Source organism: Equus asinus, chromosome 5 (genome assembly GCF_041296235.1).
Source record: "Equus asinus isolate D_3611 breed Donkey chromosome 5, EquAss-T2T_v2, whole genome shotgun sequence".
Lineage (NCBI taxonomy): Eukaryota > Metazoa > Chordata > Mammalia > Perissodactyla > Equidae > Equus > Equus asinus.
This window is the reverse complement of record NC_091794.1, coordinates 79,245,471-79,259,087: the sequence shown is the minus strand read 5'-3', so window position 1 is coordinate 79,259,087 and position 13,617 is coordinate 79,245,471. Positions and strand designations below refer to the sequence as shown.

General features: G+C 54.0%; 1 protein-coding gene across 35 annotated transcripts in view; it reads right to left on the bottom strand.

Moving 5' to 3' along the window:
- The window catches only part of ERI3 (ERI1 exoribonuclease family member 3), a 126,646-nt gene that overhangs the window by 18,207 nt on the left and 94,822 nt on the right, over positions 1-13,617 (bottom strand). For 19 of the 35 annotated variants that reach the window (XR_011503435.1, XM_070510079.1, XM_070510068.1 and 16 more), the window contains one exon: positions 7,374-7,473. The exons of 5 other annotated variants lie outside the window; for them this stretch is intronic. Coding sequence is in view for 29 of the 30 variants with exons in the window: in XM_070510079.1 (XP_070366180.1) it covers positions 7,374-7,473 (100 nt within the window). In the remaining variant the exon portion in view is untranslated. Of the gene's footprint in view, positions 1-7,340; positions 7,474-13,617 lie in introns of all 35 variants that reach the window. 11 more of the 35 variants (XM_044770625.2, XM_070510084.1, XM_070510075.1 and 8 more) reach the window with 1 other exon arrangement.

Sequence of the window (13,617 nt, the reverse complement as noted above, 5' to 3'; positions counted from 1 at the left end):
CTCTGCAGTCTTGGGTGAATAACAACCTTCTGGAGCCTCAGTTGCCTCACTAGAGGTGACAGCCCCTATCCCACAGTGTTTGGAAATTCATTGAGATAACAAAGTCTTCCATACTACATCTGGCACTCAGCAAATGTTGTGGAAGGATACTGGTATTGATGGAGGATTCAGAGCAGACCAAACGAATTCCTCTCTCCTAGGCCACAGGCCTCATTTTGCCCAGCTGGGGTCTGGGCCCTGGTCAATAGTGTCAAGGACAGGAGGAGCTGTGGGGAAGGGTCTAGAGCCCTGCAGAAGACAAAGAGCAGCTCCCAGGGGACCCAGCTAGTACCAGGGGCAGAAGCACCTATGCTGGATGTCACACAGCAGCTTCAGGTTGGAGGGGCAGGGGCCCAGTTTAAGGACTGTGGTGACATTAGGTCAGATGAAGTAGGTCAGTAGGGCTGGTCCATGAGGTATGGATTGTCCCATGAGTACTGTGGGCCTGGGAGGAGGGGATGCTGTGAACACCACTGGAGTGAAGGCTGTCTGGGCTGCTCTAGCTATCCTCAGGGTACCAGACCTGTACAGGACTGGGGGAGGGGCTGGACTGGTCTGGGCCCTGACATTGTCTCTCACCTTAAACCAGTGGTAATGACTTGCAAATATTGATGAAAACGCAAACTACAAAGATTGTGTTTTTCGGGGAGTGAAGGTGGGGAGAGGGGATAAGGAGGAAAATAAACTGAAATGAAGTCCAGTTATCTCCCATCTGTGGCTGCTCCTAATCCCCCAGCCCTAAGGAATCCAATGCAGCCCCTTATCTGCCCTGTCAATCACTCCATCACCGCCCAGTGCTTGGTGGGCACTGCACGCCCTCACATACACTCAAGCACATGCTCACACATGCACACACACGCACACACTCACTCCATCGACTCTTGCTCCAACACTCCCGCCCACCCCCAGCCCATTACTCCTGAGTAGAAGCAGCCAGCACGCAGGTCCTGCCAGATGGATGCAATTTGCATAATATCAGCAGCGGAGGCTGCAAGATCACCAGGGGTCAGGGCGCTGACATCCCCGCACAGTCTATCTGCAAGTGCTAATTTGGCCGGCATTGATCTGTCTTTCTGATTTCTTTGTCATTTACGTCTGCGATGGTTTGACAGGAGATACAGAGAGAGACAAGGGGAGGCCAGGCCGGCCTGGGGCTAGGAAGGTAGGGAAACAAAGATTGTACTTCCCAGGACATCACACACACACAACACACACATACGTACACCAGAACCTTCCTCCATCCACCCATCAGTTCACTTGTCCATCCATCTATCCATTTTTTCCATCTATGGTTGCTACTAAAGAATAGAGCCTGGTGTCTGACAAGGACCAATTCCTCAGATGACTCTGGGGCTCCAAGGGTGCCAGCTTAGGGAGGAAGGAGTGAGCACCCCTCTCCCTGAGCACTATCCAGGCAGGCCACTGGAGGCTGCCAATGCCTGGAGACATGGCCCTCCATCCCCCCTTCTCTTCAGTTTCTCTGGGCCACACCAGAAAGAAGTGGACAGGAGTCGGCAAGGAGGGTAGTGCTGGGGAAGCAGGCACTCCAGCTGTCTCTGCCCCCTCCCCATAAGACAGCTGAGCTGACTCCTCCCCTCCCAGCCCTGAAGATAGCTGAAGTGGGGGTTGGGGGTGAGGTACCTCACTGCATCTCTGGGACAGCCAGAGAGAAGACTATTAGGTTTGCAGGGGCCTCATATCAATACTTCACCAGCCTCAGGTCATCTGAAGCCCAGACACTGGGCTCTTATTGATTGTGAAGCCTTCTACCTGAGCCAGAAAGTCCTGTATCAGATCAGATCTAAATGCTACCCACTGAACCCTCAGCCAGAGTCCCCACATTCTTCCCTGCCTTGAGAGAAGGGGTCACCATAGGGATGGGGGCACTGCTGGGATAGGAGTTATCATGGAGAAGGGAGGGGTAGAGATCACAACTCTTAGAAGAAAGACCCACGTCAGAGAAGTAGACATGGTCACTTGGTCAGAGGAGGCAGAGGGCTTGAGCCTCCCAGGGGTGAAAGCCCCTCCCCCCGCCACAGTGGCGCTGTCTTGGCCCCCCTCCTTTCCCTTGCCGATGGATGGTAGCAAGAGCAGGGTGATCAGAAGGAACTTCCTGCTGGGCAAGAGGGGGGCTGGCGTTTGGTGTGTGCTAATCCCAGGCCTGAGGTCTTCAGAGGGACCTGGGAACTTCAAGGAGGGGAAGGCAAAGCTGTACTGGAGACGAGCTCATTAGCCAGCACCCCCACCCCCCCACGAGGAGGAGGGCGGGCGGCCCAGGGAGCGTGGCAGCAGAGGCGGCAGAGAAAAGGCTGTCACTGTCCTTTCTTCCTTTTGGTACAAGCATCTCCCTGAGCCGACGATTCTCCCGCAGTGACACCTCTCACGGGCGCTAATGAGATCCGTGTCACAGAGCTAATGCGCTCTGACTGGACTCCTGATAGACACCCCACTCCTTCAGGGGACACCACAGGCCAGTACTGCCCCCCTTGGGCCAGGCCCCTACCTGCCACCTGCCAGCCCAGCTCTCTAGCCAAACCATGCTGGGCAACAAGCTCCTGAGAGAACCTTCTTGGTGTCTGGCCATCCTGCTTTACCATGAGCCTCAGAGGGACCCTCCTCAGTCCCTGAGCAGAGGCGCTAAGCAACCAGGGCAGCACCACCCAGCTGGGCATCAGAGAAGGTTCCAGTTATTCTCCCAGCTAGCTGAAACCAGCAGTGTGTGGGGCCTCCACGTCCCAACAACAGGTGAGATTTTACTGACATTTCTTGTGGGGATTTCAAAAGAGAAAGAAGGGAAGGAGGCCCAGGTCCTGCCCTTAGAGAGGTCAAGAAGGTAGGGCCTGATCACTACCCCCAACAAATTATCATCAGGGCCCAAGGCTGTATTCCGTACACTGGTGCTGGGAGGACCAGCCGAGATTGCCAGAGGAGGTGGCCCCTGGAAGACAGGCAGGATTTTCCTGGGCCAGGAGGTGGAGAGCAAACTGGAACCAGAGTAAGAACTGTCGGGTCAGGAGGTCAGAAGGCAGTAGTTGTAGGGCCCTGGCTCTGAGGGTGACTGTGGCACGGGTGAAGCGGTGGCAATGCCTCCTTTCCTTTCTTCCTCAGTTGCTGCTAGCGAAGCTTTGTCAAGGCCTGCACATTTCACATGACACGGAGGGAAGCGAGGGATGTGAGCTTGTTTTCTTCCTCGTCGCCTCTGTTGGGAGCACAAAGCCTGGCACCACAAAGATGCTTCCTAGTTCAGCACCATGCTAAGAACACAGGCTTTGTGCTCGGAAGAACCTGGGTTTGAATCCTGGCTCCTCAATTCAACTGGCTGTGTGACCTCAGGCAAATCACTTAACTGAGCCTCAGCTTCCTGATCTGTAAAATGGGAATGATGATGCCTGCCTGCATAAGATTGGTGTGAAAATTAAATTAGTTATTATAAAATGCCCCCAGATAATGTGAGTATCTTGCTGACCCTTTGCTGAAATCAAAGGAGGACCACACGGCACTCAGCAGTCCCCTGTGGAGGCTGCCCTGCCTCGGGAGCTGCCCGAGCCCACTGCAGCAGCCATGGGCCCAGCAGTTCTACAAACATGCAGTCTCTCCTCACCCACAATCTGCTCCACGCCACCCTGTTCACCAGGCTCCCAAGGAGGAAGCCAAATCCACTCCCCCAAGAGGAGGCGTCCCTCCCCTCAGTAAGGGGCCACGCTGACAGCCATCAACAGCCCCTTTCTGCCCAGAGCGTCGTCCCTGAGCCCTACCTCTCCCTCGGTCCCCAGGACCAAGCCATCATGCCTTCCTGATGATTGTACCTGTGAGCTCCGAGGGGGCAAGGCACTGTGTCATCTTTGCCAATACATTTCTAGCACCTACCACAGTTCCTGACACGTAGTAGGTGCAAGGTAAACATTCACTGAACAAGTCCCTGCCTCCACTCCCACGGCCACTGCTGGCTCCGAATTAACCATTACCTCCCACCTACCTCACTGTATCCCTGCTGTGGCCACCCTTTCTGCAGTTTCTCCTCATAGTTCTCCCTGTACGAACTCTCAGACTGCTCTGACTGAAGCCCAACTCTGACCAGGTCACTCCTCTACCCCAACACTCCCACGGCTCCCCTCCAAACTCAAAGATCAGCCGTGCACATCCATGCCAGAGAGCCCTCTCCCTGCTACAGCCCCTGTCAGCCCCACCAGCATGCCTGCCCCCTTACTCTCTCAGCAACTCCAGCATACCAGTGCTCAGCAGGAGGCCCTGCCAGGTAGGCCCAACAGGTTCCCCCTACCACACATACCTTAGAAAAGAGGCTCAGGAGATCCCTCTAGGGCCTACGGTAATTAGTGACTTGCACACTGCCCCCCATGGTATTGTGGGAGAACCAAGCAGATCCTGGAGATGGCTAAGTGGTGGGATCTGCAGAACCCTTACCCGGCATCACCAATGCCGCCTCACCCCCCACTAAGATACATACCACTCCCCACTCCAGGCTGGCAGCTCCTCACACAGTTAATTAGCACCATGTCACTGAGGACCAGCCTGAGTGGCCAGTGACGGGAGCTGACCCTTGACCCCAGGGCTGGGAAACAGTCCACATCAAACTCTTACAGCGCGACCCTTTTAGCACGCACAGTAACTCGGGGCACCGCCAGCTGAAGCTCATTAAAGCTGTCTCTTTGGCACGAGGGCCATTAACCTCACTGCTCAAAACCCACACCTCCCCTCCCTGCCTCTCCCAGCCCAATTAATGCCCTGCATCCTCCCTCCCTTCCACACACCCTCACCCACCCCTCAGAGCCAGCCAGGAGCTGGCAGGGCAGCCCTCTGCATTCCAAGATAAAAAGACTAGGTGCCAGGAACCCCCAGTGCCCTGGGGAGGATCTGCTGTTGGCAGGGCAGCAGAGGAGGGAGCTCCCTGAGCACCCACTGGGTGCCAGGCACTGCACAAGCCTCTTACACAGGTGACTTCACTGAATCTTCCCAACAGCCCGGAGAGGTGGGTAGCATTGTCCCTTGTCTAAAGTCACAGGGCTCTGGGTGGTAAAGCCAGAACTTCTGGCTCCACAGCCCCTACAACATTGTCACTCAGCCTTGGGCTGTCACCTGGGGCCCACCTAGATGGAAGAACCTTCATCTCTGAAGGAGAGAACACCTCAGGGGTCCTAACCCAGAGTCAACCTGGGTGAACAGACAAGATGGGCATCACTGAATCCCAGGAAGCAGCAAAGAGTGGGAAGCAGGGACCCCTTCCTCTCACAAGCACCCCCTGGGACAGACACACAGAAGCAGGGCACCCAACTCAACGTTGTGCAGCGTGCTTTAAGCCAGTTCCACTGGATCCTCCCACCAGCTGGACTCAATTTCTGGCAGCTCCTCCTTCCCAGGGCCAGTGCAAGTCTTCTCACTGGTTCTCGGGTCCCTCCCTTTCCCATCTCTCTTTCGTTGATTTTACTCATTCACTCACCCAGACCACTTCTTGAGCACCTGCTTAGAACTAGTCTGTGCTGAACAAATGGCCTCACTGATTCTGAATCACAGCTCTGACCATGTTGTTCTCACTCACAAACTTCCTCTGTCACCCCCTTTAACCTGGCTTTTGAGGCCTGCTTATTTCCCCATTTACTTTCTAGCTGTTCTATAACCCAAATGTCCCACTCCAGTCCCAGGAAACTACTTGTAGATGTCTGAACTTGTCCTCTACATGCTGGGCTTCCTCATGCCCTTGTGCTTTTGTACACACAGTCCCCTTAGGTAGAAACCCTTCCCCCATTTTTCTGCCTGGCAAACTCCTATTTATCCTTCAAGGATGCCCTGACTCAAGTGTCCTCTTCTCTAGGAAACTTCCCGCTGACCTCTCAGGCATATGACTTTGCTAGGCTTGGGGTCTCCTCTAGGTTGGATGGAACAGCTCCTATGGGAGGTAACTGCAGTTGCTATGGCCCACTGACCACTTCCTCTTTTCCCCTGGACCTCAGGAGAGCCTTGGCGTGTCCCAACAAGAACAACGTGGGGCATCCCTGAAGTCGGTGAAATGTAAATGAAGAAGGAGAAGCTACCTTGGCAACTGAAGACAGGGGAAACCTCCCTTGGGGCAGCCCAAGTGTTTCTATAATGGCCCTTAGTACCCCTGGTGGCAACTGCCAGTCTCCATCTCCTCCCAGGATGTGAGCTCCCTGAGGACAGGAACTTCCACTCAGTATGCCTAGCACCCACTGGGCACCAGTGATGTCTATGGAAAGGATGAGGGGCTAGTCTGTAGCAGGTGACTGGATCATTTTGGTGTATCTTGCCAGCCCCCTCTCCCCATACCTCCCGAAAGGTACACAGGTTACAACAATGCCATAGGGCCACTCAGAAATACCCCTGCTCCTCCCTACTTAGAACAAAGCCTATGCCTGTCAAGTACCCTGCTTGAAAGCATTTGCAGGCACACGTGTGCATACGCACACAAATAAGATATACAGAAACAAGCAGATACACTTTCTGATGGATACACATACAGGGTGATGGTTGCTTCTATATACAGACACGTGACCTCAGGAAAATGTACACAGATATACTGTTACACAAATGCATCATTCAAATAGATATACACATACATGGACACGTATATATTCTTAGATGGACACACAGAGACATTCAGCTGAAGGTGTCAGACACACACACACTCAGACAGACACATATCCATACTGATATATCAGAAGCTAGCCAAGCCTCCAATGCCTAGAACCACAGCCACTCCAGCTTCCTCCTAAGCAGGAATCCCCCTGAGGGTGCACCCCAGCTGGTACCCCAAGTGGCCCCTCCCAAGCCAGGCACCACTCACTGGAGGCTGCTGCTCCTGCGAGGGAGTCAATACCCTGTGGACGGAGCCATCGGTCAGAAGGACCCCGACTAATTAAAAGCTGGTGAGGTTTAAATAATTCATCTCCTTAACTCCCATTGATCGCCCAGTTTAGTGGCCACAGACTTGAAACAATATTAAACAGCCTTCTCCAGCTCTGTGGGGAGTGGGTAAGCTGAAATGTGCCCCCACCTCTGAGGACATCACCCACCAGAGTTGCAGCCGGGGGTGGGGGTACCTTGGCCTGAATCCAAGGCCACTTGTGACCCACCCAAAGCCCAGACCCAAGCTTCCTCCTAAATGTTGTTCTGAGAGATCTTTTCCAATGGTCTGGTTCCACTCTCCCCTCACTCCACTCCCCTTCCCCACTCCCCCCAGCTATGGAGAGTGCCCTGTTAGAGCACTGCATGAGCCACAGAACCCCTCTGTATGCCAGGGGACTGGGGCATGCGGGCAAGGGACTAACCAAGCTGCCAAGGGGATATGTGGAGGGACTGACCAATGCCGCTGTGGGGCCGGCCTATGTGTTGCAGGCTGAGGCCCTTGTTCATGTCTAGAAGTCCATTCTTGGGCCAGCAGCCCATGGCGAAGCTGTAAGCCTGGAAGACAGGAGGCAAGAGTGGTTAACAGAGGCCCTGACCCTTGAACCAACCCATCACTCACCAATACCCACCCCCAAATTTTCCCACCAGGGGTTTACTCTCCTCATGCCACCTCCTGAGAGTCCCCTTGCTGGGTCCCCTTTCCACCAGGGCCCCCCACCAGAGGAAAAACCCTTCTTCCTCTAGAGCTCCCTTCTCCTGGGTATCTCCCCATCAGAGGCCCCCAGCCCTCACTGGGTGCCCCCTCACCAGGCTCTTCTCTAGAGAGCTCTCACTTGCTAAGACCTTCCTTATCAGGACACCTCCTCCCCTCAGGGCACCCCTTCACCAGGCACCCCTTGTTAGATCCCCCCTCTTCAGAGTCCCAGCACTCTGCTGGGCTCCTTCCCCACAGTATTACTAGTCACAGACTGGTGTCAGGAAGGACTTGGAGACCAACGTATCCAGACTTCAATCCACAGAAAGAAAACTGAAGCCAGAGGGGGCCAACCACCTGCCTGTGGCCAAGCTTACTTTGACAGGGAGGCAGGTCAGGCTGTGGAAGGCTAAGTGCCATGTGAGGGCTCAACTGAGATCACCTGGGTGACTCAAGCAGCTGTGAGGCGAGCACATGGAGGAGTGTGAGAGTGTGTGTGTGTGTGTGTGTGTGTGTGTGTGTGTGTGTGTGTTGGGGGAGCAGATCTCTGTTGAAGGTCAAGTGCTCACTTATGCATATTCAAAGCAGCCACCCATCGATCTGTACTTAATTGTTTTCCTGGGGTTGGGGAAGGAAGTGCTGGGGGCATTGATCTGTTCAGGCCCCCAGCACTCCACTGCCCTCTTCCATCCCTGACTCCAGCCACCTGGCTGCCACCGATCTCCATGGTTGGGGGGCACATGGCAGGAGAGGGACGGCACCTTCTCTTACATTGCCTTATAGGTATGATGACCTAATGTCACAGATGAGGAAACTGAGGCCCAGAAAGAAGAGACTTAAGAGGGTTGGAATGCTGTTAAGTGGCCCAACAGGGGTTTAATCCTGTTCAGCCTGCTAGCAGGGTCCTGGGCTTCTATGAGTGGGCTTGCGTAGCTAGATGACCCTTCCAACATTACCCATCCCCTCACCTTAGAAGTCCCCAAACACCAAGCTGCCCTTCTCCCAGTGGCAGGAAGGTGACAGTGTACAGGAAAGTGGTCAGTGGAAATGAAGCTTGGGTGAGTTCCTAGAAGTTGGATGATAAGTCCACTGATGGAACCAAAGTGACTGCCAGCCATGGTCAGATGGGCACCACAGTGCCCCCCCACCCCCACCCATCACTGGGCCCAGGAGATCCCCATCTCACCACAGACTCTCTCCCAGGGGAGAATGCTCAGCACGGGGTCAGAAGCAAAAGACAGGAGACTGGACACACAGTCTGTCCCAGGGCCAAGGGGTTGGGCAGAGGGCTAGTACCCTTCCTTCCCAGCTGCCGGAACCAAGGCTCAGCCCTGCGGGCATGGGGAGGTGAGGAGCCAGTGTACTTCAACCTCAGCACCTTCCAAAGCCATTTTCCTTGACCACACAGGTAGAGCCACATCCCAACTTCCCAGCCAACCCTCCCACCCTTTCTCGGGCCACAGCTGTACACACAAATTGGGGGCTGAGGGTGAGGCTCAAGGACACGGGAGAGGATGCTGGCTTCAAGCCAGGGCAGGGAGCAGGGGCGCAGGCAACAGGGAAACAGCCAGTGGGCGGTGAACAGCTGGAGGAGCTGCTGAGCGTGGTCAGGGCCGAGGCTGGAGCGCAGTGGGCCAGAGAGCAGCGGCGGGCCGGCTTTCAAGTACTTTAAAATCACTTACAAAGGCCGGATTAAATGATCAGAAATTCCATTTAATAGGACAAATAAAGAAATAACAATCTACTCTATCAGCCTGGAGAAGGCGAGCTGGATGGGTTTTTTTCCCCTCTAAAAAGGAAAAAGGGAAGGAAGGGGGAAAAAAGAAGGATAATGTGTGTTTACTCAAGCAAAGAAAAAAATATTTAAGTGATGTCGGGGAGAAGATTGCAGTAACTAGTGAAGAATAACATCGTCTACTTTGCTGTCAAATCACACCCGAATTTCAGTAATAGATTCTCGGCTGACACTCAATTCAATTCGAAGGTGATCCTGCTTTATCCCAGCCCATCAAATATTAAACACTTGCATTAGCAGGTGCTGCCGCTTCCCGGCTTAAAGCGGCGGGCGGCAGGGCTGCTGAGGCCCCTCTGCTCTGCTCGCGGCTCGGGGACAGGGCAGCTCAACGTTATCTGCACGTCATCCTGAGTCTTATCACAGCTAAGCGAGAAGACCACTTCAGATAACATTAGACGCTTACCCCGACGTGTCACCATGATTAGATTATTATTATAATTACGACTCCCCAAGATCTTCCCCAGACTGGGACGTGCGGAAAGGGGTGGAGGGCAGCAGAGCCCAGGAGGGCCAGGCCGAGCCTGGCTGGAGCAGGGCAAGCCGGAACCCATGGCAGGAAAGCAGAGGTACTGGGCACGGCGGTCGCCCTGGTCCCGCCTGACGGATGCCTTTCAGGAAGGGCAGTCTAGCTTGTCAGAGCGAGGGCGAGATGAATTGGCGTCTCCACTGCAGCCACGGGTGTCATGCCGCACAGTTTCATATTCCCAGATAAGGCGTGATAACCAATTGCTGCCATGACATGGCCTCATTCAGCACTTCCTCAGGGGGGCAGGGGCGGGGGGGCATGCACGTGGGTCTGCCAAGCTCCTAATAAGAGGGATTTAATTTTTACAAATGCTGCTTCCAGCGGGGCCTTCACGCACCAGCCAAAGTCCAAAATGATATTAAAAACGGTTAATTAAAACTGCTCTCCTTCAGCCTGGGCTCTCTCCCTGCTGCCTCTGCTGCGAGCCCTGGCATGTCTGCCCCAGGTACTACCATGCACCCCTGCAGAGCTGAGCATTCAGATGTGACCACCAGCCTCGGAGAGCCCCCTAGGCACAGTACCAGGGCACAGCACCACAAGCTCCCCCAACTCCTGCCATCTCGGGTACCCCTCAGGCACAGCCAGCAGACACAGCCAGCCACCCAGAGAACACAGGGTCCTACAGCAATCTGTGTTCCTACCATGTGTGGTCTGAATCCTCGCACCTGCTTCCCCTCTACACCTGTACCCAAGCACCCACTGCCTCCCGCACTCACTTCTAGGGCCCCCACCCCGATATATACACCATCAAGCGCACATACCCACACAGGAACCAACTCACCCTCAGGTTCCTCAGCCCATCCTTCCATTCCCCACTCCCTCCAGACATCCTCCCTAAGAGATTATATCCATCTATGAATCTTAGCAGAGCCTTCCCGGGAGTCCAGCTCAGGGCAAGGTGATGTGGGCTATGTCTCAGAGATTCTGGCTGAGAAGTCAAGGCTGGGACCCAGGGAGCCATCAGAGCAAGAGGATCAGGGAGGCTTTCTCCTGTGGGTGCCCACAAGGACAATGGGGATAAACAGGCCCACGTAGGGTTGGAGGTAGCTAGGAAAGCTTCCTGGAGGGAGTGGTACTGGAGGGCACGAAGAAGAAAACACAGCAAGGACAAGGGAGAATGGCAGGAGCAAACTTGGTGAGAGCACAGGCAAGGGCTTGGGAAGCCAATGTGGGTGGAAGAAGCCATATCTTGAGGTGCTGCCTCCCAGCTCTGTGTAACACTGGCATCAATCAAGGGGCTCTTATTATCATCTACCCCATTTTTCCCACCTGCTTCCTATTCCTGATCTCTCCCACTAGCCTGTGGGGTGTGGGGGTGAGGGACCCAGAGGCTTTCTGACCTTGATCTGTACGGAGCAAAAATCTGTTTTAAGAGCTCTTGCCAAAAGCCTGTGCTTAAGCCCCTTTCCCATGCTGGTTCCAAATTCTCTGGGTGCCGCTTCTGCAACTGCACCTCTCTCAGCCATCAGGGGCCACCTGCTCAGCTGCTGGTTCCTGACCAGAGGGTGGGGCAGGTGGAAGGATGACTGAGGAACCCCTGAGTCCTATCCAGGGTAGGTGGAGTTGGGATGAAAGATGCTGGGTCTACCAAACCATGCCATCCCAGCCCTGTGCCAGGCAGGCACGCACACTTCCCTTCCCCTGGGCTGCTGTAATTTCCATGCGCGGAGAAGCAGGTGCCGAGCTGCTCCGGGCTGGCTCTCCCCTCTCGCAGCTCTGCCCGCCTTGGCTGCTGCCCCATTAGCTTAGTGGCCAGCCATCTGCGACGGGCCTGCCGCACAGCCCTGCTGTAGGCGCGGCGGGTGGCCCCCTGTGTAACAGGGAGCTTTGCCATTAGCGCCTTTAATATTCTGACACCTCAGCACAGCCTGCTATTACATGCAAACGCTGATCGCCCTGTGAAATTACATTGCTGGGCCTGCGAAATGGAATCGTGTATAATCAGCCTCCTCCATGCACTGTCAGTCCCATCACAAACACGGCGCCCGGCGGCTTACGGGGGCTTAGCAGCTGCGACAAGTGTATTGGGTTTAATAGATGAAGTAGCCCTCATCGGTAGCAGCATCAGATCCTTCAAAGAGGAAAGAAGAGGCATCGACAGCTGCTAGGGTGTCTCTGCCCACCCATTTGCTACCTACCGGGGCCCTGAGAGTGAGGTGGACAGAGTGGGCAGGGCAGTGGTTGGGGCTAGAACCCAGCTCAACTGCAGACAGAAGCACAGACTGCTCTGCAACTTCTAGAAAACCCAGAGCTTCCAGGCCGGCACCAGCACATCTGACCCATCCAGTCTCCCCATGGAGTGGCGAGGAGCAGGCCTTTAACCACAGCTTTGCGTGACTTGTCACCCTGTGGGCCGAAGGCCGATGGGCCATTTCCCAAGACAAGAAACCAAATCAGGTCACCTGCCATTCCCATAAACACCCAACAGATGAAGCTGTAAAGGTGATGCTCTGGAGGATGGGGAAGAGAGAGTGTGACAGACGTAACTACTACCTAACCTTTTATCTAATTGGCCAACACTTCTATAGCTGGTGAACCAAGTACTGAGGCCACAGGTAAACATGAGGATGGCATACCCAGTAGCTCTCATAGAAAGGCAGTGTGTTCAGGCTCAGGAGTCAGACAAACCTGGATTTTGTTCTGAGTTCTGCCAGTTATTAGCACTATAACTTTGGATGAGTTATTAAACCTCTCTGAGCCTGTCTCCTGTTCTACAAAATGGGATTATAGTTCCTTCCCCTAGGTATACCTGAGGTCACTCAGGAATACCCACTCCCACTGCCACCTCCAGATGGCATTTGGGTGCCACCACCCAAAATGCACATTGCCTTTGAGAATGCTGCTCCCTTTCCCTTTTCCAGGTTCAGCCTAACACTAACTGTGGCAGATTGGGTTTTCCAGTGATGGCCACTACACTAACTCCCATCTCGTGTGCTCTTCTTACAATGTGACTTTGACACCTGTTATCAAGAGGGGGAGTTTATGTCCCTTCCTTTCAGAAAGAGCAGGCTTTTGTGACTATTTCAACCAACAGAGTAACGCAGAAGTAATGCTATGTGACTTCAAGGCTATTTCAGAAAAGCCAAGGCAGCTCCCTCTTCATTCACTGGAACACTTGCCCTGGAGCCCTGAGCTGCCCTCTAAGTAGTCTGCTACTTCCAGACTGCTCCAAGGCAGCCATGTTGTGAGGAAGCCCAAAGCAGCCCATGCAGAGACCACATACACAAGCCATGAGACTAGGTGAAGAAAGACAGACCCCCTCCAGGCCCTAGCTGCTCCAGACATGCACTATGCCAGCTCCAGTGACTGACTACAAATCCGTCAGAGACCCTGAGCCAGAACCACCTAACTGAGTCCTTCCTGAATTCCTGACTCACAGAAACCATGAGAGACCGTAAAATAATTGTTGTTTTAAGTCACCAAGTTTTGGGGTGATTAGTTACACAGCAATACTAACTGGAAAACCAATACCTACTCACTTCTGGATATACTCTACCAATACCTTCAACTTCTTTCTTGCTGCTTCTAGACTATTCTTCCTCTCCCTTTGGGACTTCCAGAAATCATCTTCACTCTGGGTAACTTTAGTATCTAGAGGGTAACCCATCCATGAACTTTGCCTCTCAATTTCTCAATTCTCTGTGCTCTAATGACCTTCTCCTCTACCTGTTTCAGCCATCTGTC